Source organism: Molothrus ater, chromosome 15, assembly GCF_012460135.2.
Source record: "Molothrus ater isolate BHLD 08-10-18 breed brown headed cowbird chromosome 15, BPBGC_Mater_1.1, whole genome shotgun sequence".
In the NCBI taxonomy this organism is placed as follows: Eukaryota; Metazoa; Chordata; class Aves; order Passeriformes; family Icteridae; genus Molothrus; species Molothrus ater.
The window spans coordinates 4,884,585-4,912,006 of NC_050492.2; the positions used below are offsets into that span (position 1 = coordinate 4,884,585).

General features: G+C 38.1%; 1 protein-coding gene across 4 annotated transcripts in view; it reads right to left on the minus strand.

The window, feature by feature from the left end:
- Positions 1 to 27,422, minus strand: part of TENM2 (teneurin transmembrane protein 2) — a 737,821-nt gene that overhangs the window by 277,336 nt on the left and 433,063 nt on the right. For 3 of the 4 annotated variants that reach the window (XM_036391814.2, XM_036391811.2, XM_036391822.2), the window contains one exon: positions 14,328 to 14,411. The exons of the other annotated variant lie outside the window; for it this stretch is intronic. In XM_036391814.2, the coding sequence (XP_036247707.1) occupies positions 14,328 to 14,411 (84 nt within the window). The remainder of the gene's footprint in view (positions 1 to 14,327; positions 14,412 to 27,422) is intronic. 4 annotated transcript variants of the gene reach the window in all.

Consider the following 27,422-nt stretch of genomic DNA (forward strand, 5'->3'; position numbering starts at 1 on the left):
TTTGTATCTCCTTTCCTCAATTTACTTTATCATCATCAATGTGGTTAAAAAACTATATGTACAGTGAAGGCACTGATCAGGCAGCCTGCAGTAAAACACTACACATCAATTGATGCATTAAAACTAGAATATAGGTTATTCATCAAGAATTAAGCTTTTAAATATTTGCTTTTCTGATTATCAATAAATCAACAGATAGTCATTAGGAGAAATCTCATTATTTACTTTTGCTGTTGTCTAGCTAGTAATCAATGAACAAGAATGTAATTATGTATGCTAACTACTCAGGATTTTTTTCAGCAAAAATCAAAAATATGTATAAAAACAACATAAAGGCAACTGAATTATTGTGAGTTTTATAAGTGTACACACACACTATAAAAATGCAAAATTCACCAAAATTATTTGCTGAACTTCCAACATGTAATGACTTCCTTGCTTTAAATGTAGACTCCTGCAGCTCCAACAAGGTGCTCTGGCAGCCAGACAGGACCCTGCTATCATCAGGTCTCTGATACAACCCTGTTTCCATGCCATGCCACCTTGCACAGGAGCTGCAGAACTGTGTGGCACAGAGCAGCAGCCCTGCACTCCCCATGGCAGAACAAGATTAATCCTGGGAAATATCTGGTGTTATCAGGCACCCCATGTGGATGCTGATGTTTGTTGCTGCTCTGCTCACAAAGGAATGCAGAGGAGCCCTAGTGGTTTACATAATATTCCCGATTTTCTTTTTAAATGGATCTCCTGGCTCTGTAGGCAAAATCTAAGACAGAACACAGGAGCTCACAGGATTGATTCAAACCCTTTGCATACAGGATGCATAACAGCTGTTTTGCTTTAGATTATGGTGAACATGGGCCTAACAATTTAAATTCAATTTTATCTTTTAAGCTTAAAAGCAGTGAGAAATGTCTTATGGGCACTGCTAATTCAGTTTTCTTTCAAGTCCTTTTCCCCATCAGACAAATCTGAATTCTCCCAAACGCTCTGGTCCACTGTAGTCTAACCACTGCTGCATTTTTGAGCAAGTTTTCAATTTCTCATGGTAACCTGCAACAGGGTGACAGGGTTTACTAAAACAGCTTCCTTTTTTCAATGGAATGCAATATAGAAAGAGAATACATGCTTCCTCACAAAGGGCTTAACACGATTATTAAAACATCATCTTTTACCAAATTCCCTTGTTTCAGGCAGGCTTATGGAACTTATGCAATCACATTTGATTTTCCCAAGAAATAAGAGCTCAGACTAGAAGCTGGAGAATTCTTACCACAGTTTGAAAACATACATCATCCAACAATTAACCCCTCTCACAGCCTCTCTGCATGGGGCTGCAGTAGCCATCCAGTAACCACAGCTACTCATTTCAATGGAAAGAAATTGCTATGAATAACAATGAAACCATAAAATATGTCCTGAAGAGCCACACCAAATCCTGAAAGCTAGGGAAACCCTCCCAGTGCAAGGGAAAAGAACACTGGCAAAACATTTTGGCTTGAATTCCCATAGACCTACTCATCTTTTCAGTAACACATCCCAAAAGTGGCCATCCATGCTGGGACACCAACAGGAGAATTCACCAGCTTGTTATTGTCAGAGAAGTAGCAAGAAATTAACAATCTTTGCCACAATCCTCTCACATCAGGTATGTCAAGTAACATCTCTGGCACAGAACATGAAGAGAATGAAGGAAACAGTGTGTTAGTGCCTTGTGAAATGCAGCACAGCACCAAACTCTCCATCGCAAATTCACATCAAACATTCTGAGGCTGAAGTGTTGCTCGGGTGCTGGCAGGCTGCCAGTCTGTCCAGCAATTGTCACTGCCGACCTTCCCTGGCACTTGCACGTCTCCTGAAGATGTGCCACCACACTGACAGCAGCTGGTGCTCCCCACTACAGTGTGGGAGGGACAGGAACACTCACGGCTTGTTAATGACTTACTCACAGAGGGATTGGAGTACTTTTAATCCTGTTTATGTATGGAACCGACATCCCGTTCTGAGGCAGTGGTGAACCTTTTGTTACAAATAGCAACAGTGCTGCCTTTACAGCCTGTGCATCTGGGAAAAACCAGCAGTTCATCATCTGGTGTCCTCACACAGTTGAATGTCTGACCAATACAGAAGGTGCAGTGCTGCTGTCTCATGTGCAGCACAGCACTTAGTGATCAGATGAGATTTTCTGATGGTATTATAAATACTCTAAATTTGGGGTTTATTTCAGAATGGTGGATCTGTCTTTTGCTACTCACACTGCTGGGATAACCTGCAGCACTTACAATGGACCAAGCAATGATCTGGGTTCTGAACAGATGAGAAGTTCCAAAAATGGTATCAAAAAACTCAGTAACAGAAGGGCCTACACTCAGGTCAAGATTATTAGGATTTCAGGAAACAAATTACAGGTCTCACACAAATTAATATCTGCTTTCCATGTCACAGAGAGATGATTAATACAGACTTGTAGAACAATTAAGTTTGAAATGGACCTCTTGAGGTCATCGAGTAGAATGCTCTGACCCCAAAAGCCAATCTTGAAGTTATGTAAGGTTTACTCCTCACTCAGCTCATTCCTGAATACCACATTTTGCAACCTAGAGATCTATTTCTGGTGCCTCAAATAGGAGCAGAAAGAAAGATGAGCTAAGAGCCCTCACCTTTGCTACTGATGACATAAGAGGTGTAAATTTTGCTGGCACAAGCACATGGGGTCCACGTGCAGACTTGAGCAACAATCAGTGTTCTACCCTATGCACATTATGTTTCTGTGTTCAGACAAATTATGCAATGTGCTTTTATGTGAATAATGGAGGTTATTTCTAGAACTCAGACAATTTTTATTTACCAAAATCCATCTGAAATAGCTGACAGCAAGGCACAATGTTCAAGTGACTCCAGCATCAGAGCTTCAGGCACTGGGATAAACGTTTCTCTCTGTCAGAGCTGGTGTGATCATAACTTTCTTGTAAATCAGGAACACTGTTTCAAAGCTTGTTTACTGAGTGATGAAATCACATCTTCCTGGTAACCCCAAGCATGTCATTTATCTATTTATCGCCATCAGAAGAAAGCCTTTAATGAACATAAAGGAAGTGTCACCACCCATCACTAACAAGAAATCTGCCAGCAATCCTGACTCTCTCTATCTGTGTGTCACATGGAGGGGAAGGAAGAGAAGTGTGAGCATATATTAATATGAGCATATATAAAAGCAATAGTTGCCATTTTCACATAATAAAATATCTTTGAAAAGTGTGAGTTAGAAATAAGGATTTGCCTTCTCCATTTATTATGTTTTTAGCAACTCTTGCACATTAACTAACATTCTCTCTTCAATTTTCTATTGGTATCTAAATGCAAATCTTGCATTTTTTCAAAATGAACTATTACATTTGCAAGGAATTGTAAATTGTAATTCTGACATTTCTTTGAGGTCAGATTTTTTTTTTCCTTTAGAAAAAGAAAGGAAGCCATAGTAATTTGTCACATGACTTGACTGAAATATGTGCTGCTTACACCAACACAGAGCAGCAGGTGCACTGTGCCTGAAATACTCCCTCCTATTACTACTTGCCAGGTGAAATTTATAATACATCAAGATGAAAATTAAAAGTAAGATTGAACAACCTCACAGAGCTACGGAACTCCAGGGTTACAGATGTTTAAGTACAGACAAATTGGGAAGAATTATAATTAAAGTTCCAGTTCTACAAAACATATTAAACTGTCAAAAGCCTTCGCAAGCAACTTCATAGGAGTATTTTGAATAACAACATTAAAAAAAAAAATCTGAAGATATTTGAAAGCTCAAAGTGCATTATACAGTCAACAACGTAGCTGAGTGTATGAACACCTCAGTGCAACATAGAAAATGAAAAAAAATAACAAAACCCCAAAACGCACAAAAAATTCTGCCAAGAAAAAAATCATCCTGACTCAGATGCAGGAATAAAGCATCTTGGATTAACTTAAGATCTGGCAGGTAGTTAAAACTCACAAGGATCAATATCCTATGCTTGCAGGGTTCTGGAGCAGCAAAAAACCAGTGTAGATAAAGCTACTTTAGGCAGCAGTATCCAGGAAGGGCCAGTGCTGTCCTTAAAAGCAGCCAAGAGAATGATTTCTGTGCTTGGCTTGTGCACTAAACTAAAAGAACCATATAGATGATATTCCCAGGGAAAAAAACCACAAAACACAACAAGAAAAGAAACCCAAATCAAACAAAAACAAACCACCAAAAAATCCTAGCACCTCAGTACTCTTTCCATCCATATATAAACTGTTTCTTTCAACACAGTTCTGTTCACTTTTGATTCATTTTCAGCTCTAGAGTATTAATTGTTGAGTGCCTTAACTGGCTGATTGGAATCCAATACAAAGTGTATGCTGCACTCCTTTTTAAAAACTTCTGTTTATTGAAGGAGGAATTCCATTAAACAGCTGCTGGAGTACATTCAGCACACAGTTTATATCTTGTGTATGTTTACCATGGATTACCTACACACTGGGGCTGGCCATGGTCACTCAGCAGAGCAGGACTTGTTCTGCAGAGCAGGTTCAGGGCCCTTTGCCTGCCCTTCCATGGGATTTGGGAACACTCAACATCTCCTCACCCTACACCAGCCTTTGAGCAGGTGAGCCATGCTGAGCAATGAAAAGCACTGCAAAGGCAGCAGATTTTGTGAGGTGGGCATAAACAACTCATAAAGGACATGCACATCTCATATTTAACAACACATTCACTAAAACCACGGCTTGGCTCTTCTTTAATGGAATTTGTTTTCATGTCAGAGTGCTTGCAGCACAAACTGATGCTGGTTTTCAGCTAGCAAAGAAGTGCCACAGAGTTTATTCCTATCCAACCTTCAACAAAGCACCTGTTAAAGAGCCCAACTTATTTGAATTCTACATTTTCATAATATTCACCAAAGAACTGAAAAGACACATCAGAAATGTTAAGAAACTGAAAAAACCATTGTTCTCAAGTACCTTGCTCTCTTTAGGAAGCACACTCAGCATCAAACACTTCAGTGCATTTCTGGACATGCAACCTTTTCCCATAATGGAAGAAAAACTTTGTGTTTGCATCCTTCAGTTATGGAAAAGCAACAGTTTAAACCCAATCTAATTTTACTGCCTCTTTAATTGCACCTTCTGGTGCCTCACGCCTGAGAAGTGATTTACGTTTAAGCTGATAGGTTCAAACACTGCTTCACCAAATTAATGACTGAGAATTACCCACTCACTGAACCAGAGCCAGGGTTTGCTGACACTCACAAACCTGTGCCTGGGAGACACTGCCTGCACAGGAGCAGCAGCTGAGCTCTGCCACACAGCACCCAGCTAGGAGATGTCACTGGGGAGTCAAAAAATGCAAGGTGAAACAGAAAAAAATAACCTCGACTTTTGATAGCTGGAGCTTATCAAGATGCAAATGATGAAATCAGATTGTTTATTTATTTTTAGCCCACATCCCTCAATATGAAATTCAGCTTAATTACCTCATGTCTCTGACAGTAATAATTGCCACATACAAGATACAGAGGAAAAGGAGACATGCAGTTACTATGGAGGAAAGAGAAAAGCTGACAGAGATCAGGTTCAAAAGTTGAAGTCTTTCTGGGAATTCAGAAAGTTACATGCTGTATGTTTTTCTATTAGAAATTAAACAAGAAGAGAAGTCTTAGCATATATATATATATATTAAAAACAAAACTGAAGTTGTGTTACACATTAGTCCCCAACTAAAATAAATGTTCTTCTGTGACTATTAAGTGGAACCACTTCAAGAGTTGTGCCTGTTTCTCTGCTTTAAGCACACAAGGCAAGGAGTTTCTCTGTGCACAGGCTCACATAGCACAGCTCAACACCAGGTTCAGGTTAGAAAGAAGCAAGAACTGAAGAAGAATTAAAGCAGGTATTTCTATATTGAGAACAATGAAGGAAAAGGAATTTCTAAATGCTAATTTGATTGTCATGTAAAACAATGGTCATAAGCATAAATCTAGACAGGGAACCAAATTTAGAACTTCATTTAAATTAATTAAAAGCTGAACAAGGAATTCAACTACAGGCACATATTCAGAACACAAAACCACTTTTTTCTGTATTAATTTGATGAGGAAAACAGAGCTAGGAAGATTGTATAACAGCAGCAGCTATTTTTATATAACATTTCTTGATTCATGTGAAGCAGCTCAGGTGCTTGGATTTTTAGTGATTTCAAATATTGTCCACACAGAACTCCATAAATATTTGTGTACCCACACCTAAGAGATATTTCTCTCCCTTGCCCCTTCCTTCACATTTAACTTTGAGACAATTTGATTTCTATCACTATGGCTTTGGAAGGACAGATCTGAAAGAGCACAGTAAAGGAAGGCAAATATAATTTACGTTTTTTTGTAACTCTTAACATCTGCAGTGCTTTTCACATTATTACTGCTTCATTACCTAAGCAGCAGCACTGTATTAACCACTCTGGGAAGTTGCCTGACATGACATTGCTTCCTGACACCACACTTGGCCATCTCTGACTCACCTGGAATGGAATGCCAATAATGCACATCACACAAGTGACTCAGAAAATGCAGAAATCAATGCAAAACACATCAGTCCTATCTATCTTCCTTATCTAAATCTATCCTTATCCATCTTATTCCTAAATCTACCCCAAACATGTTTATCTCAATTCTACCTCTGCAGATTTTGTATCTTAGAGCCTTTATTGCATGCAGCCGTACTGCACAACCAGGGCACTTATGGCCTTGATTTCCTGGTTTAGTCTCAATTTCCTCATGTATTCAAGAAACTGTTGATACAAAGCCTAACTTCAAGCTGCAAAAATGCTGATATCAGCCCGTAAGACACGGAGCTCATGTCCTCTTACACAATTTAAATCAGACAATGTTCAGAAACCAATCTAGAGTGAAGCCAGTTCTGAGTCAGATCCAAAAGGGAAGAATTCAATCCTTACTGCCATGAGTGCAGTGCTGTTGTTTTGATAAGGCTTTCTGTGACAATGAGGAGTGATGGTGACAAAACGAAGAGATGCCTTTTATTACTCTGAAAATGTCAATTCCAGAGACTAAAGCAGGCCCTTGCTCAATCTCAGCTCGTGGCTGCTCAGCCTGTGCTGTGTAAGAAGCTGCCAGGGAGGGTGCACAAGATGTTTTTACTACTGAATAAAGAACCAATAGATGTTCACCTAAATGGTGATCTCATCACAGGATACACAAAGTCAAATTCAGAACCCAGACTCAGAGGAAACAACTCCAACAACTCCAACTGATCCTAAGAATCACCAACCATCCTTCAAGTGGAAAGAGAAGGGAGGGCAGTTGTACACTTTTGTCCTAAAAATGAATATTGTACAATGCTCAAAGGCTGAAGATTTTGCAGGCTGGATAGGTAAGAAACAAAGATTTCTGGTTGGTAATGAGAAACAAGGCACCCGATTCTTTTTTGTCCTCATTGAAGTTCATTTACTTTTCCAAAATGCACTCAATTTCCCACTTCCACCTGCTATTTTATAATATCAAAATCACGCTTTACTGAAAATTACTGATATAATCCTTTTCTGAAGTAAGTCCTTTCAGGGCCCTCCTGGCATGAACACCACATTCAATATTTCATTAATTGGGACCAGGTAGTTCAGGCCATGTGGGATTTGAGGCACAGTATTTCCCATGCCAGACTTTAACTGAGAAAGCTTTCCTTCTAAATAAAAAAGGAACCAAGTAAAATCAAGCATGGGCAAACAGTGAGCAAAGCACTACAGAAAACTCTCTCTGAAGCACATTCATGCTGCTGAACCATTGCTCAAAATCTAAACAATCAGGCAGGATCAAATACTAACTCCTAATGATGCTGTTTAAGGACATAATTTTTGAAAAAGCATGAAAAACTTTTATCAGCTGTGTCTGTAAATCTTACCAACAGGAGGAATGCTTTGAATTTGGTTGCAAATACTGAGCTCACTTATCCCAGAAAGGAAATGGATATCAAGACATGGCCTATGTGAGTCAGCTTTTCACCTCTGCTTCTTGTCCCAAACAGATTTCAATCTTCAGATCCAATCAGACCATCCACTACATTTCTATCAAAATGCTTGGCCTTCCACTGACAACTTGTGACTGCAGTTTCACATTGTCAAAGTAAAATTCTTTAATAAGCAGAAGGGCTTGCAAGTAACATAGTCCAAAACCATGTGCAGTCATAATTTCCTCATTGCTTCTCCATATTTAAAATACCCTGTAATATATCATATAATCTGTTAGAGGCTATAAAAGTTTTGCCACAGATGCAAACCCAGATTGGAGTAAAGCACCTTCACTTCCAGTCTCTAATCTAAACAAAAGAATTTTTATAAAAGCAAGCTATGGATATTGATCAAAAAAACCTCTGTTCTGACTTGCCACACTTTTACCTTTTACACTGGATTGAAGTAAATCTAAACTATGGAAATACGGCATGAGCATAAAAAAATATACATATAATTTATATTTTAAATCAGTCCTTGTTATCTCCCTCCTTATTCAAGTTTCACAGCATACATATGGGTATGAATAAGCAAGGGATTTTTCACCCTTACTTCATGAACAGCAGCTTGAAAAATGTTTCTGATTAACATAAATGATAATACACGTACATAAGGCTGTCTTTCAAAGAGGTTTGATAATTCATAAATGAAATGTTTACACAGATGAGGTCAGGCCAAAAGGTTTGTAATAGAAGTATTTAACGGATGTAAATCTGTTCATCACTGCTAAGGATCATGGGATGACTTCAAATATTCACTATTGAATGTACTTGAGCAAATTGCATGAATTCTCATTCCAATTTTTAATTACTATGCAGTCTGTAAAGACAAAAAAATCAAGAGTCAGATTGCTCTTTTTTTCTTTTATCAGAACAATTAACATTAATGACATATTACTTCACAGCACTTCTACGCATTCATTATTAAAATAATGAATTTAATGAAGTTTGAAAAACAGTATAACAATACCTACAGGTACAGATGTTTACCCTTAAAAATATTTCTATCAATATTTTCTTAGGCAGTGTTCATCAGGAGCTAAAGCAAGGCTTAACAAAACAAAACAAACAAAACCCCAAGCAATTCCTTTAAAAAAATATTTATAGCGTGTTGGCTTCTCTTTCCAGATGTAATTTTCTTCTTGGACTGTATAGAGCTTTACTTACATAACTCAGTTTTTGTGGTTTTATGAAGACATAAAATGAGGACAAGGAATTCACCCCATTAAACAGACCCTGGTGGCCCAGAAGGAAAGACAATGATTTTGTTTTCACTTGAAACTTTTAGACAGAGTCAGAATTAATGTCTCTTGCAGTCCATCCTGCTTTTTCACCTACCAGAGAACAACATAACCAAATTTTTAATGCTTTTTCCCTCTTACCGTTTCCATGGCTTTAATTTCTATCTCAATCTTAAAATTAAATATTAATAATTAAAATCAAATATCCCCCCATGCACATGGAGATGCAGACATTTAGTTATTTGGATTTATTAAGATCTACTCACACTGATAAGAGCATCGGGACGTACAATTTGGCAGGGTAAACACAGGTTTAACAGCCTAATTGCTCGGAATTTTGCGGATCATTATGCTAATGCCTCTGCAGCAAAGCGCTAAATCGGAATTCCCATCACAAAGAATTCTCCTTGCTGCCTGAGGAGGGAAAACTGGGACATCCTGGGGTGATGGGAAGAGATGGCTCTTCAGGGACACTCGAGAGGGATTTTCAAACCACAGGACCACCGAGCTCTGCCAAAGGGAAGAAAGCAAAGCCTGACAGAAAACATCAGGAATTAAAACTTGGTCTGCCCAAAGCAGGGACTCAGACAAGGACACTTTGCTCCACCATGGCGCTTGGGAGAAGATGGATTCATGGAGCTCCAAAGGACACAGACACACTCTATACAAGCAAACAACTCTTTATAGAATTTTGTATTGTCCAAAATTCAACTGGACCTGGAGCTAAACCTCATTATTCTGTTCTCCAGGTCCCCCTGTACATAATGCTCCCTTAGAATATATTTTTTTATGTAAACAAATCTGACCCTGATCCCCCAGGACACCCAAACCTGCTCTGACCCCACACTCCCACACTCCCAGACGTGCTACAAAACCAGGCTTGCTTGGAGGACTACGAATATCATACTGGCAAGGTTTTTGCTTTGGTAAAATAAAGGCCAAATGAGAAGTTTTCCATGATAAATATGTATTTTGAAAGAATAAATATAATTTGAAATTTTTGATCCAACGATAAACAAGGTCAAAATAAAAAAAATAAAAGCTATTAACACAGTTAGTTTGTTAGTTATTAGTGCCTTATGGCACTAATATTTTCTTCAGTTTTCTGAAAAAGTTTTGTAACTGTTTTCTCGTATCCTATGTCCACATTTAATCACCAAAAATGCACCTCCACCACACAGCAGATGTGTCATTAACTCTTTCTGAAAAAAGGTGAAATAAAATCACCCAGCATGAGAAGACTATGGAATAAGCCAACATTAGCAGATGGTGTTTATTTTGTCACTGCTCGTGTTAAAAATTGTCACCTATTTCATCAGTATCTCTGAGGTAGAAGCTTCATGCAAAAAGTGGAAAAGCTGCTTTTTATAAGCTGTCACAGAACTCCTTAAAATAAAACATATTCTGTTTGTAGCTCCCAGTTTTTAGGACATGGTGCATTACACAGGAGATCGATTTGTGTAAATCTGAGGTGATCGAGTGTTTTGCCAGCAGCTCAGCCCTTCATCACACAACCTCTTCTGTTTCTTAAGCAAATTTCAAATCCTTTATTTCCAATACTGGTGCTGCTCAGACAAATTCTGTAACTTTGCCCCTAGAAGAGGCACCTGGTACCACTGTCAGCTTGCCTGCTTCTAGGACTCTTTCTTCAGCAAGAGCTTTACTTCTCCCTCAGGACTCCCCATATTTTTGCTCTTTTACTTTATCACACACTTTTGCCTCTGTGGTTTGCATTCTCTAGCTGACAGTTTCTTAACAAAACAGTTGCATGAAGAGTAATTGCACAACCCAGATTTGGCTATTTAAAGAAATCACTGCTAAAATCCCATGATAAACCTAGGTCTTACTTGTGTTGTTTTCAAAGAACACCTACTGGAATTTGAGCCTAAAAATCCCCTGTTAGTGCACTTAATTCAGGGTCCTATTCACATCATACCCCAAACAGCACACTTTTACATTATTTTTATTTTTATACATATATACATATGCATGTATATATATACATGCACATATATATACTCAACATCATACTCCTGGAATGCTTAAAAAACATTAATTATTTTAATAAATAGTCGGAATTTTGTTACATTACTTTACAGCTCCGAAAAGAAGCCAGGGCTGGTCTGGTTATTTTGTTTGTTTTTAAGTCTAAATTCTTATTTTGACATAGATTGGAGATTTTGGGGGTGGTTGGGGTGGGTTGTTTGCTGCAGTTTTTAAAATCTACTAAAAATTCTTTTTCCAGAAAAGGAGTACTCAGAAATGGTGAGATTTAGGACTACCCCAAATACTAGTGAGGGCAGATATTTTTTCTGTAAGACAATTTTATTCTCTTTCCTTCCAGAGCCAGATCACACATCTGACAGCAATCCTTCTGCCTGCACTTCTGAGCCACTGCCCATTCTAACACCCATGCTCAGCACTTCACCTCCTTTCCTGTGGCTGCACCAGTGGCATCTCTGACCTTGGCAAAGCAAAGGCAGAGCAGATCAAGAAACCCATCATTTTATTAGAGCACTGCAAACAATCCCTGCTCTAGATGAGCACACATGAGAACTGGGTACCTTTGAAATGCAAAGTCTGAGGGCTCTTCTTATGGTGATACAAAGAGTCCTCTCCTGTTGACACAACACTGGAAGCTTTGCAACACTATTTGGATGCATTCTCAGCCAGCTGAGGCTTTAAACCGAGGTTAGTGCCATCTGTCTGGTTTTGGCAGCACCCAGATTGATGTAGAAAATCCTATGGCACTGTTTAAAAGCAGCAGAGATAAAGCTTGCTTTTGGTCAAGTCCCTGGAATTATTAACATCAAAGATTTGGCTGATAGCACCAGGCAGCACATCTGGGTCAGCAAACCCACTGCACCTTTCTCACCACATTTAGACCATTCAAAAAACTATTTCACTACTCATCTCAGATTTAGCATGTCCGCGAAATGAGACTCATAAAAGTCACTGCTTTCCTGTTGCTTGTCTCAGTTCAATTAGTTTCTTAAATGCATCTTAAATCAAGCCCATAGCAAGCATCAAGTATTTGTGAGTTGTGATATAGTTATTAGTACATTTTCACATTCTTCTTACTTTCTAGAGCCATGAACAAACACAGTACCAAAAAATTGAAAGCAATATATCAATCAAATCTGTTTGAATTGGGAAGAGTATCAGGTTACCTAGAAAAAGAAGCAAACCAAGGAGAAACAGTATTTTGTTTCTATAAAAGCCTCAAAGCTTCAATGAGGAAAGACACTGTTCAGTTGGATGCAATTTGTTAGGCCAAACCTTTCTGTGATCCTGGAAAATGCATTCAAGCATTTTTCTTTGAGATTTAGTACAGCCCAAATAGCATAACCCACTCATTTCACCTGTGCCAAAATCCTCCTGCAACACCAATAATCATGAATGCTTCAGAAATGCAGAGATACGTACAGGATCACTTCTGCTCTTTATTAATTTCCTCTTTATTACCAACCATACACACACTACCTTGGGCAGTTTTTAGCACTGTACATCAGACTATGGAAATTTAATTACTCTACCAAAAGCTCTGGCTCCCAGCCTTCTAAGAAGCATGGAAACACAACAAACAGTTCTTATCTGCTGTTTGAAAACACACTGAACACTCACGGGCTGCACTGACTAGGAAATGGTCACAGATGCTCAGTCCTTTCCAGAATTTGATTCAAGAAACCATTCCAGTATTTTTCCAGACAATGTTTGAGATTCAAAGAAAAATGCCATTTGCTAGTTTTTACCAAAAATCAAGAAATTATGGGAAGAAGTACAGCAGAAATGAGGGTAATGAGAAAACCTTGGTTTATGTCTCATTTGAACATTAAGCAAGCAGAGTATTATTCCTGGTTAGGGCCTTCATCTTGCACAGCATTTACTTAAATGCTTAAAAAAAGAGCCAAAACAAAAAGGTATCTTTCATGTATGTACTAGGTCAGAGGTGCAGTGGAAGAAAAGAAGGAAATAACAAAATCCATCTTTCATCTCTTTAGTCAATGAACACAAGGTAAAGTTTGCCAAGTCAAGGAAAAATGGCTTTATCAAAAACAGCAGATACTATCGGTAGTATAAGTGTACATGTATACATCCAATTAATGAAAATAATTCTTGAATTCCAGAAATATCAAGAGGAAGATGTCAATGTCACTGAATCATTCCCTTTGTACTAAAATTCCTTGAGATGCCTTTTGATTTCTATGACTACAGTCTGGCAACTTTTCCTTTTTCTAAAAATAGTGCATTGCAGGTTTTTTTTTCCCCCCAACATCCTCTTCCTCCCAAAGGAGTTTTACTCTCAAGCAAGCAAAAGTGTGAGTGTGCGGGGAACAGTGGTACTTCAAAAAGCCCTGGCTAGCAATGCACAGTTCCTACAAACCCACAAAAACCAACACAGCTCCATGACTTGCACAGCCTCTAAGATACAAAACTTCAGGGGCACATCAAGTGTGGCTGTCTGAATCTCATAGTCAGATCAAAAGAATTCAAATCAAGACTGAAGATGCACAGAGTTATCACTAAATCTTTCACTCAAAAGTCTGATTGAAGAATCTCTGAACAAACTGGTGTCCCATGCAAATCTTTACCAATGGAATACAACATAAGCAATTGCCTTGGTGAAAATACAGCTGCAGGTACTATTTTGGTTTAAAATGATGCCTGTGACTACCCATATCTGGCTCTATCTTAGCTAGCTCTCCTCTTCTCATGGGATGAGCCCCACACCACGAAGCACAATCAGCTCAGGGAAAACAGCTCCTTCACCACCCAGCCCAGTCTCCCACTGAAAAACCCCTAAATTAGGTCAATCCAACCAGGAAGGTCATACTCAACAATGAGATAGAAATGAGTAGTAGAGGTCAGGTTTATTCAACAGAACATAAATTCCCAGGAAGAAAAAAAAAAAACAACCAAAATCCCACAACACATAATAAACAGAACATAGACAGAACAAGATTAAGCATTGCACAACACACAAGTTCTAAACTAGGTTCTAAGTTTACAAGGAATACAGTTTAAGCAAAATAAAAACCTTACGTATTAGAGAGTTCTTTGTCTCAGCCAGCTGCTGCCAGCTTGTCTGTCTGTCTTTCAATTTCTCAGAAAGGTGTGTGTGAAAATCTAAATGAAATAAAACAAATAACATTTTAGAGATGGCTCTTCTTCTTTTCTTCCATTCCATTCATCTTTGGTACAAGAGACCAATAGAATGTTTCACCTCCTCCCACCCAAAGCATTCCTCAATAGTCAGTAAAACACATTACTCTTCATTAGCTAGAGATTAAGAATTCTTTCATCTTGTTATCAATGACATAAAAAGGCAGAGTGAGTAGCAGTAGTTTGGTGCAGGCAGTCCAGATACCCACTGCATAAAAACCCCTCTAAAATCTCTCTTTGGGTAGAACTTTATCCAAAGGCCAGCAGAGTTTCCACACAGGCTGTACAGGAGGTACTTAAGTTCACACTGACTTATTTTCAGTGTGCTATCCATTACTCCTATAGTCAAATACATACCATTGCATCCTTGTAAAAGATGATTTTTGTTCCCTAAAAACAGACTCCTAAGATAAATTTGGAAAATGGACACTTACAGCTGTAATAATAATTTCTTTCAAGTTTATTGCAGCAGCATTATTACTTTTACATTGACTCTCAACATAAACAAGCTCATTCTGCTGATCTCAACTAGACAGGAACCAGTGAAACTCTACTGTTGCAAGGAGACTATTTTTTCTTTCCATCTTATAAAGACTCTCGATCTTTAAGAAAGCAGATTTTAATACATACATACAAAAAAAAAATCCCTTTACTTTTCAATTTACTCTCTTCGACTAAAAAAAAAGAACTAAAATAATCCTGGATTTTGAAAACATAACATAATCAGGGCGTCCTCTTACATTTGAAAAGCTTGAAATCAATTGAGAACTATTATTGAATTTCATAGTAACATTAGGAAAATTTTCAGATGTAGTAAACACGAAATATAAAATCTATTTTTATTTATTTACATTATTTTCCTTGCAAAAACCAGCAAGACAAGAAGACCAATAATTAATATATGGTCACTCTAATTCTTGTTTTTCACTGTCTGTAAGTTTTCACTGGAAAATAATTTTACATGGTGCATCTCACATTCAAATCCCTTCATAATATTTATAAGATAATTAAACCTTTCACCCAACAGCTAAACAAATCAACAGTGAAAATGGGTTCTGTAAACACGGCAATTTATTATATACAAAGAAAAAAGGCAACACACTGACACAAATAAAAAAAAAGAGCTGACCAAAACCATAGAAAACAAACACTTTGCACACAAGAAAACAAATTAACTATTTGTTAGGAGCAAAAATGCTTTGCTTCAAGGGCAATAATGTGGAAGAATGACAGCTCCTGAGTCTTACATCTCTGGCTTTGAGAGGAAAGGAATTTCAAGTGACAAGTGACAAACAATAAAAATCAGGCAGAATTTACTGAACTGGCTCCATGTCTCCCTGCCACACATGAAGTCAAATTTTGCTAAGGTATAATTATAAGACATTTTTGGGTACTTTGGCTCACATCTAATTAGTTCAGCTTTACTTTTATGGTACAGACTTCTGATTTAAAAACAAGAAAGGAAAAAAAAAAAGATTCTCAGGAACACTTATCAAGAAAGATCATTCAAAGAACAACAAAGTCAAGCAAAGAAATGTGAAGGGCAGAGCACTGTGGATATCAATGTAAAAAAGCTGATAAATAAAAAATTATTGCAAATTTCTTGTTTTGGTATTACCAGCAATTTTCCCCCAAAAACAAAATGCTAAAAGTTGATATTATTTTCATATTTAAAAAAATGGGAGAAATGAAATATAACTAAAAACATGCATATGCAGGAATATATCAAAGAGGAAGTAATGGAAATGTTTTGCTAAGCTTTTTTCCTTTTCTTTTTCTATGTGAAAATGGAACCAAACTCTTAAATACAGTGCAATTCTTCTGCAGTACTTACAGCTAAATTAAACCATTTTAGTAGTTTGCAATTATACTATTTCTGTTATATCCCTCCCATAATATGAAAAGTTTCAAAATCTTTAATGTCTCTATTTCTGTTTTAATACAAGCTTTAGCTTTCATTTCTCTTTTATGAGGAAAACCAGAATTAATCCATCAACAATTCATCTATTGACATTTTATCACATTACCCTTTAAGCCTGTGTATGCTACTGAATCTGCTATTTTCTCTTCCACCTGCTTGTGGCCACCTTGGGATATTTTATCCTTATAAAGGACACAGATGAGGACAACAAACTGCTCACCCAGGGAAGCTGAACCATCCCTCTTTTTTGGGAAGCACCTAAAACTAATGGCTAAAGCCCAAGTTGCCGAGCACTGTTTCTCCAGAAATTAAAAAAACAAACAAACAAATTGTCACCAATGCCCAAAGGAAAGAATATTTCAATGTTAAGACACTTGAAAATAGTGTCATCTGAAGGGAACTCTCCGTGGGTATTACCTTCCTTTGACACTCACAGGGAGTTAAACCTAATTGCATTTAGGGTTATCTCTAGCAGCTACATTTGGAATCAACCATCCTCAGGAGGACTATTCTTCTAACTAATCTACTTATTAGGCTTTTATTCAGATTTAGTACAGCCTTTTATAAAAAACATCTTGAAGGGATGGTAATGGATTTTGCAATTATCAGCAGGAAAGACCAGAATATGACCTACAATCTTTGGCCTTAACAAAAATTAGGAAAAGAAAATCTTTTGTAAGTAAATCTTTAGAACATTAAGTTAATTTTGTCCCTATCAGACGCCGCAGTTATACCTGGAAATGTAAAATCTGTGTGAATTTTCTGTGCTCCTCTTATACATTCCCTTAAAACACAACCCCTCCCACAGTAACTGGCAGGGAGAAAGGAACCTGTTTTCTGTCCTTGCCTTTCAAAGATGAGCAAGTAGCAGTTTTTGGTTTGCTGTCTGAAGCCCCAGTTTCCAGGTGATTTTTGATACCAGCATCAATCCTGGCAGCACCTTTTGAAAACTGAGAAAACAGCCACTGCAATTCCTGACCTGCCCTCCCATGAGGAATACACAGTTTGGACCAGCTCCTTGCCTTCTACATATTTTAAATATTTCTCTAAATTCCCTCCCAGCCCAACAGGCTCCCAGGGCAGCTGCCACTCTGAGGAATAGAATACTTTCCCTCCCACATTTGGGAGGCACCTCTGGACAGCAGCAGCCAGAGGTTCTGCTCCTCAGGATCCCAGCACAGAGCACACCTGGCCCCACAGGACATGTCTGTGTCCCAGCAAAGAGGCTGTCAAATATCCAAATATCCTCTTGTTCTTAGCTCTAGTCCCTCTTTGGAGCTGTCCTAGCAACCACCCACAGCCATCAGCAATCCAGGAACAAGAATTACTCCCTCTCCCCTCATCCCCAGTTGTCTCCTTCTTTTGAAATTCTCCCCTTCATGGTTTAAATAAAGGCTTCCTGCTAGCACTACAAATTCTCAGTCTCATCAGCTCAGAGGTATTCTGGCATTTTGCTGTTTAGCATTTTCCAATTGGCATCACTAAAAGCTGGGTAACCAATCATGTAAGATGTGCTCCACCCTGTAAGATGACAGCACATTGTTTATGGTTGGGCTGTTTGGGGGTTTTTGTGTGTATGAAAACTTCCTTACATTCTGTAAGAGTTGCTTCCTCCACCCCTAAGTCTTATGTCTCTCAGTCAACACTGATCTAAAAAATGACTGTGGAACATTAAATATGACCAGAGTCTAAACATCCTCCTAAGCTCTGTTCTCATATTTCCTCTTCTATTTATCAAAGTGGCATAACCCAATTTTTACTAGTAATATACAATAAAAAGCTGGCTTATTTTTATGAAGTAGCATTTCAGAAACCTTGAAAAAAAGCCTTACAAATAGATAGCTTGAATTTCCCAAGCTGCTTTCCCTCCCTCCCTATATTTACACAAAACCATCCAGTAACAAACCCTTGCTCCTTTCCAGTCACACCTGTGTGGCTGAGACCTAAATATCCTGATGTCCTAAATATCTCTGATTTCCTTTTTACTGACCACTTTCTGTGAGCAGAAGTTTCTCCTCTGCTGGTATCTCAGTGCATTTTCCCTGTTATTTGCTCCATGATTATTGCTCATCATTATGATGAGTGAGGAATGGGAAAAAGCCCATAGCAAGTGACAGGAGACTCAGTACCAGACAGGTCAATGTTCTACTCTGCCCTCAAAAAAACAGGATTTTTTTTCCCCATCACATTCTACCCTAATGCTTCAGACCATGCCTGGTGGGCAGATAGTGCTCAACCAGCACTCAACCTCTATGCACACCACCTCCAGTTAGGAAAAAAACCCCAGAAACACAAAAGTCGTGCACAAAGGTATAGGAATAAGAACTGCTCTGCAACAAAAAGGCTGCACAATTTTTCTTTTCCCATATTGTCTTGACAGAATTACTCTCTGCTGTATTACTCCATTATGTTCTATTGCACATTTTATATCCAATGTTTTGTTTGATCTTTTTGTGAAAGTTGTGTTCGGTTTTCTCTCCTCCAAAGCACATTCAACAACTCAATTAGGCTCAAATAGCTCTACCTTCAGAGTGCACTGGCAGCTCTCAAGCACAATTATTCTCCAATGCAAAACACCCACAAGACATATTTTAGAGTATACTTCCACAAAATAATATGTTAACACACCACTCAACGTTCCTGCAGAATTGACAAACACTACAAAGGAAAATGCTCCAGTGCAGTTCAAGGATATCTGAAAATGTATTTTAGTTCAATGAACTCCACAGCAAATACACCATTTTCCCTCTCCTCAGCCTAAAGGTAAGGTTATAAAATGGGAGTCAGAAGAAGTTTTTACTTGCATTGCAATTTAAAACTTCCTAAATGCTACCAGTATGACCAGCAACAGATCTACTGTACAAGGGTTTCCAAGGGCACTATCCATGTCTTTTACAGAGAATAAAGCAAGTATTTAGCTACATTACAGACAGCAACACAGAAATTAAAATGAAAAATGCTTACATTTTTTGTTTTCATTTCCTATGGAGCATTAAAAGCATTGGGATGTCTTTCTACCATAAGAATCACAGTGACATTCATAATCCAGATCAGCACTTAAAATGCAGAGATGTGTCTATTTCTTTGTGCAGAAGTCTGTTATAACTATGGAGTCAAAGTTAAATAAATCTACTTGAAATTTAGGTTCAGCTAAGTCAAATTAAATGATTTCTATTAGTCTTATCTCCCAAAAGAATTAAATACAGCCCTATAAAGTCCAAATGATTATGTCTACACAGGAGTGTCAATCAATTTCACAATATCACATTAAGATCATGCCACTATGTATCTGGTAATTTTGATAAATCTTCTCAAATTCCCCTGAACAGCCAAGCCCTAATGCCTAAAATATTCATAACTGCCTCTTAATTCAACATGGTCATTGACTCACAGGAAAAGTAAAACTCTAATTGAAACTTCCAACATTTTTTCCTTCTGGTTTTACTTTGCCTTTTGAAGTAAAGGTCAATTCAACAACGATTACTTCATGCTGTTAGGAATGGTTCAGTACCTCCATACAGACAATGACTCAGTTACTAGTCATGATTTAATAATTATGGAGATATAAGTCACAACTCTGATGGGAATAATTTATTAAAAATTAAGAAAAGCTTCAAGCAGCAACTGAAGGTTCTCTGTGGTTGCTTTCTCTTTCTTTAATACCTTTTCCATGCAAGACTCTCACAAATAACTCTTTACATTGTGCCAATGACTATGTTTTTAGATCAAAAACTTAACACCTGGAAAGACCATTAACTCTACTCTTAAAAACAAAATTAAGTCTCTAAACTGGTTATCCTTACATAAATATGGTGACAGAATTCACATGAATGAAATTTTACCACAGAAGCTGTCAGGTGCAAAATTTAGAAGGCAGAGCAGACCACATGCACTGTACTAAAACCACTCAACAGTTCAGTTAAAGCACCCACTGCTTTTTATCCTTACTTTTGGCACCACACAAAACTGCATAAATAAAAACTTTATGAAGAAGACTAAAATCAGATTAAATCCTAGAAGTAATTCTGTAAAAATATTATTTCTCCTTATGGTGGGATATGCATTTTTCAGCTTCAAAGTGCAAAGAAAGGATAAGTCAACCAGTAAAAGTTGTCTGACCATACTAATTTCCTGCTTCCATTGTAGAATTAGGGAAAATCAAAAAGGTAGCTGCTCTTGATTTTTTCCAGCAACCTGAATATTCCACAAACACTACAACATCCTGTCTGCTTCCAACACTGTAGCTCACTGCTAATTTATAACCAAGGAAGCTCCTAAAAACACAAAGAAAGTGATTGAGATCAATGTTCTAGCAATAGCCATGCCTCACAAAACAAAACAAAGCTCTTGAAGTAATAAGTTCAGCATCTGTCTTCCTCATTATTCATTTATGTTCTTCACTGTTAAGAAATATTGTTTGTTTTTAAATTGCTATGGCAAGTTAATTAATTGATGAGCCTCAACCACCTTTAAACCTACTTTTACTTTCTGATCTCTCATCTTTCTACAGCAAGTTCTACCAGTGAAAAAAATCAAATTACAGTTTTGAGGTAATTTAGTTGGTAAGATCTCATTTGTCATCTGTGCCTGTAAACAATTTTGAAGAACTAAAAACTGACACACAACTCTCAAGAAGACAAGCTTACTGCTTCACTGTGGTTTTTGCTGGGGAAAAAGATGTGAAGAACAATATTTCTATCTCAAACTTTACCAAATATCTGTTCAGCCTCTATAATGAGATCACCTATAGCTTTGAAACAAAACTATTCTCAGGACTCTTTGATAAAGAATGTAAGTACAACCTGTAGCAAATCATATCAAAGCTATTCTATCACTTCTCTAGCCCAGGGAAAAGTATAAAACTAGAATAAATACATCAAAGTAATACTTGAGAATATCCTCTGTAACTCCAGGAGCTTGCTTCTCCACTTTCCTAAAAATTTTATTCAACAGCTGCAGTTGGATTTTTCTTCCATCAGTTCCTCAAGTCTGGCTCTGAGCCAGTGTAAATTGTTAGTATTTACAACGTCCAGGGACAAGAAGCCCTGAATGTACATGAGGTGGATTTCTGTTCTGCTCATTTTGGATGTGCCATTTGCTAATTTCAGGCTGAATAGGTTCCATACAGGTAAAAGGCAGTGAGCAATCATTCCTTTTTCACATTTTTTATGTCATTCACCGCAGTCATGTCACCAGTGGTTTTTACACTGAAGAGTATTAAAGTTATACTTCACAAGGCAACTATGCATTGGATAAATCATCTCCCTACCTTCTGCAGTTCAACTGTATAATTCTTTAAATGAAAGAACGAGAATTCAACATATTGTTCCATGTTTATGGACCTTCCACACCTTTCTACAGTGGCAGTGACAATATTTTCTGGTTTCTTTAAATAAACTTCCCACTGCTTGCTAGTTTTGTTTTAGGATGTTTGTTTGCATTATTGTAATATTGCATGGATACCTTTTCACAGGATTGTCCATTGTTGTACTAACATAACTTTCCTGAATCTTAACAGACAATTCAAAGCCCATCATAGCTCCTCAATATTAATCCATTTCACCTACTGGTCACACCTACCATTTACATTGTGAGATCATTCAGGAAATTTTCAACATCTTTGTTTTCACTATACTGCTATACAGAAATCAATCACTTCAGTACTTTGCTCTTTATCCTGTTCAGTACTTTCTGCTCATTCTAAAAACCACCAAAATTAAGTTTGCACCATGAACGGAGCAACAAAGTGCAGGAAGAGTCTGTAATGCTCAGAAAAAGCCCCAGATAAATGCAGCTCTTGTCTGTAACAACATATGTTACCTCACACGTGATGGCAGCTGCTCCCCTAGGCACACACCATGGGCTGACTGCAAACACACTCATCTGTTTCCTGATGGAACGGAGCCCTCAGTGCCCAGTTTGTACAAAAAGCAGAAAAACTGCCCTGGACAAGACAGATACACCCAAACACATCACAGCCTCATGCTGTGCACAGCTACAGAGAAAGCATTACGCTCCCCGACTCAAAGGGGATAGGAAATAAACACAGACAATACTTTCTCTTCATCCAAGCTACAAATACTGAGTCATGTGCTGATTGACCTAGTTTCCTGTTAACTTTAACTGTATTTTTAGTTACTCCCTGTTGATTTATGTTTTCATTAAAAACTGAGGGAAGTGTCTTTTGAAGTCTGCTGGAGAATGAATGGAGGTGTGATGCTTTGCAGAAGATGCCGAGGCATTTTTCCCCAATGTTTTCTCTCTGTAAGTCACATGTCTAGTAGGAGCTTAACTGAAGAGCAAATAAACATCATTTGTTTACCTCTATCTTATCTTTCCTTCACAGGAATTTAAATGCAAATGAAAAATAGAACAAACACCAACAAATGCATCAAGTGGTAGTGCAGTGAGATGACTCCAACCCACAGAGTCTGTGCTCTGCTCACTGGCACAGCCCTCTGCAGTCCTGGCAGTGACTCCCCTTCTTCTGCTTGCAACTGAATATACACAGAAGTACTTAGAAAATCATCCCAGGATTTATACAGGAGTGATGTAATTAATTTTCAGAGTTTTGTGGAACGACATATAACGTTTTATATAGACTATTAAGGAGATTACATTGATTTGAAATAGAGCAGAAAACCCACCTAAGCAAAAGAGCCCTCTGAGTGCTTCCAGTCATGGAGAAGATGCATTAAAAGGGTTTTCTTTTTGGGAAATGATGAGCTTAATTTGCAGTAAGTGGAAACTAATTGTTCTCAGACCACAAATGTAAAGTCAGGGAAATCAGGTCCACGGTTGCCAATTCTTTCCTAGTATGAAAATGGACCATAAAACTTAAAAATTTATGTATGGACTCCAAAGGTTCACAGCAATCCATAACTGATTTTCTTTTTGCTTGTTTTGCCCCTTGTCTACCACTGAATTAAATTACATTAGAATTTGTGTAGTAAACAAGCACAGGGCCTAGCTTCAAATGAAGGCTCAATTTCAGTAATGATCTTGATAATTATATTAGGACAGTCTAGGTTTCCCTACAGCTTTCTATTTTTCAAATTTAAAGAGAGCTATGTGCGTGATGACAGCTCTGTGTGCTCACAAGACTATTCTTACTTTATCCTGTCTACTTTCACACTCTCCAGAAATTCAGTTTTAAGCTGCAGTTTTCAAGTATTTTGTCAATCACAGTTTATCAAATGCATTCTGCTAAGGCAGCTGTCAGGACAAGATTCAGCAGTGACAAGCTGTCTCAGCTCCTGTTCATTCTACCCTTTTTATCTCTGAGGAGGAGAAATACTCTGCTAGAAAAGGCTCTACCTGCTCACTAAACAGGCAGTGGAGTCACTGTGTTGGCAGAGCTCCTGATCAACAGAATGAGGACTCCCAATAAATTCTCAGCAGCCCATTTATGCCTACTTTTTCCTTATCATAAGTGCTGCTCTGAAAACACTACTGGCACTCTGCACACAGAGGTGATTGAGTAAAAAGACACAGTGCAGGTTGTCAATTTATCCTGAAATAGCTTCTAGTGGATAGATAAAAGCCATCTAAACCATAGCACAAGACAGTGCTATTACACAGCATCTCCAGACTTCCCATAAAAAAATCCAGAAAAACACTCTGCCCTCTGTTACACACACACCAAAATTATGGCATCATACATAACTAATTGTGTATACAGTGAAATATCAGTGCTTACTGAAGTATTTTCTTATATATTCTGGCAATTAAGAACTTCATGTAATCTGATTCTGTATAAATGATATTTCAGAAAGGCAAAAACTGGGATTATGCCAAACTTGCCTTTTAGCTTTAATTGTGTTGACTATATTACCTAAAAGGATCTTCACTTATAATGACAAATCATGACTGGGAAAACATGTATAAGTCAGATTTTCTCCTCCTCCACATATATTACCATGGAAATGCCAAAAGCATAAGACAGTTCACAGACAGCTTATCTCCAAATATTTTAGTTGATCAAAATGATGCCATTTGATCCCATACATTTGATCTGTTGTGGGATGAAGAAGGGTGTCTGAAAAGTAGAGACAGTGTTAAATCTACATCAAATGCTTCTGCTTTTGGGAATAGAATGAAGAAGTTTCAGTCTTCATTAAAGAGGAAGCAAGAAAAGGCCAAGTAGCGACTTGAACTTTAGAAGTGTTAAATAGTATTTGAAACCGTCTGACATTTGAAAATTTTCAATGGTTGTCCATTTTTTAAGTGTCCATCATTGTCCATAAATGTCATATAAAGAAGAACAAAGCAATAAATGGGTCAGAGTAATCTCAGAAATAAGAGAAAAATCATTAGGATATGAATAGGAGCAATTAAACTGCCTTAGCACAGTGTCTCATTGCCAATCCCAGCATGAGAGGAGAGAAGCAGAGCTGGAGGCAAGAGTGGGAGCACAGGAAGAAGTCAGAGATAAAAAATACAAGCAACACAAGAATGACCTTAGGTGTAAACAGAAATCTGAGTCTCAAGTCTAGATGTTCCTACAAAAACTACCCCATGTTCACAGCTAGTTTTCCACTGCACACTCCATGTTGCACATAATGGAGCAACAAACTACAAAACCTTTAGGAAAAGCTGGAATCAAAGACTTGAAAAGACAGCCAAGAAGGTGAGAAAACAAACATTACTGGGTACAATTCTGTTAGAGCTGGGAAAAAAACAACTCAAAAGTTCCAAGGATCAGGAATCAGAGGACTCTCCTGAAGAAATACATTCAGACTGTAAATAGGTGCAGCTGAGAATTTTATTCCTCCAAGGTAAATAAACTGGACACATCACACATCCTTTATATCAAGGATAAGATATTGCCCAAACACTAGGGCTCAGTTTAGAATGTGGATGGGGAAGGGGCTGGCCCTGTCAGAGGCTGCATTTCCTTTCCTTGCACTCCTGGCATGGCAGTCTCTGTACAAGCTCCTGTCTTCTCTTTGTGCAGGGCACAAAGCCTGAAAACATCCCTGCTGTTCAGTAGATCCAAAGAGTGCATTAGGATGGAAGGCAAGCATGCTCATGTATAAAATACTGCACACAGCTTCTTTGCCAGCTGATGTAAAAACATGACAAGAGATAAATTTAAGAACATAATAAGAATTTTCACATGCCAGTAATTTTTTTAGACTTTCTTATTTAGTACTAGCCATAGGACCAAGATACATCAGTCAGAAAAATAAAATTCTGCTTTCAATTTGTGTAATATCTGCCAAATAAGAGTAGATGACACAAAGGCAGGAGGAGATGAGTCAAAGTGAAGGGTCATTAGAAACTTGTTTTCTCAAAGTGGACAGGCTGTGCCTCAGCCCAGCAGTGATCCCCCAATTGTCATTGCTTTTATCACACCACCTCTGGTGCAGGTTGGGTCATTAACTTGGGACATTAAACATGCCACCAGTCACCTGTGGCCAAGAGCTGTATTAAATCATCTGGGATCAAAGACATGCTTTTGAAAATAGAATTTAAACCTGGATCGTTCCTGGACACAGTTATGTTTATCACTGGGAAAATCCATACAGCTGCTGACCCTGTTCCAACATGGAGAAGCACTGAGCTGTAAAACCAGCACTCTTCTGAAGGAGACAGCAAACAGAGCTTGGAACTATGACAGAGCAGAACCTCTGTTTCATAGGGGAAGTTGCAAATTCTCCAGCTCACCTCTGGATGTAGCAATTTCACCAAGTAGGGTTATCATCAATTCACACAAACACTGATCATGCAACCAAGGGCACTCTGACATCTTCACTAGTCCCTCCCAGTTACTTAGTGGTCTTACCCCATCACAAGCATTTGGAACTTTTTAAATGTCCACATATCAAATCCTAATTGTCAGTCATGACAAACCCTAGATATCATCTGGCACACAGAAGCCATCAGGCAAATCACACAGACAGTGATACTTGACAGAAAGGGACAACTACAAGGTGAAACCACTTCTGGAAGGCTCAAGTGAGCAATGTCTCAGCCCTTTCACAAACCAATATCTCAAAGTTCATCTTTATGATCTTTCCTTTTACCATCTAACACTGAGAAAACCCTTTTAAGCTGTTACTTGCTGGTCAACATGTCCAGCATGCATTAAAAACCCATATAGATGGGATCTTTACCTAAATTAGGCATTTAGACCATGGCCAGATTCTTTACAGAGAAGCCAAACCTATTCTCTACATCAGGTGAGAGAAATATCCACTCCTGAGATGTGTTCAGAGGGAAGTCTTGTCCACTTCACTTAAATGAGTGAATTCATGACAGAATGGTCTTCCTCTGGAAAATATCTAAAAGCATCTACCACTCTCTGCTGACTCCAGGAGGCAAATCAAGCACTTCATTGCAGCATGGCTTCACCAAGCACCACGTGGGCACAGAACTGAGCAGATGAAAGCTGTGTGTTGGACACTTTGCTCTTTTAATCTTCAGAACAGAGTGCAAAACCAGCCTCCCTAAAAAAATAAGTTCTTGCATGACTGGGTAATATAAATTGATAAAGGAAGGAAAAATGTTAAATTTAAATGTCACTAAGCATGAACAACCCTTGCTGCGTTAAGGTGTGAGTAGTGCAGCCCAGGCAACAATTCACTCTGAAGAGAGCTCAAGGTCTGTGACTCAGCTTCCAATACTTTTCACCTAATTCCTCTGGCATTGCTCCTGGATTCTCAATGTCCAAGCAGCCCACTCCTTGCACAGGTAATCAGATTCCATTACACATCACTGGTTTGAGGGAAGCAATGTATACAGGGACAGCAAGTTATAAATTCATACTCAAAAAAACATGCCTAAGAACTTCAAATGGAGAACTAAAATAGTCTCAACATTGAAATAACCTTTACTGTAATTATCACAACTTGGAGGATTTGCCAGATACCCCATCACAAGTAGAACAAACTGAAAGAACACCTACAACAATTCCAGAGGATGCACAATAGTAATTAACAGAACATTCCTGCATTAGATGTCTTTTCTACAGATCCAGTGCAGAATTATGCATTACCATACCAGTTCTATGTATTTGATAACTTATTTAGACTCTCAAATCTTACCTCAAG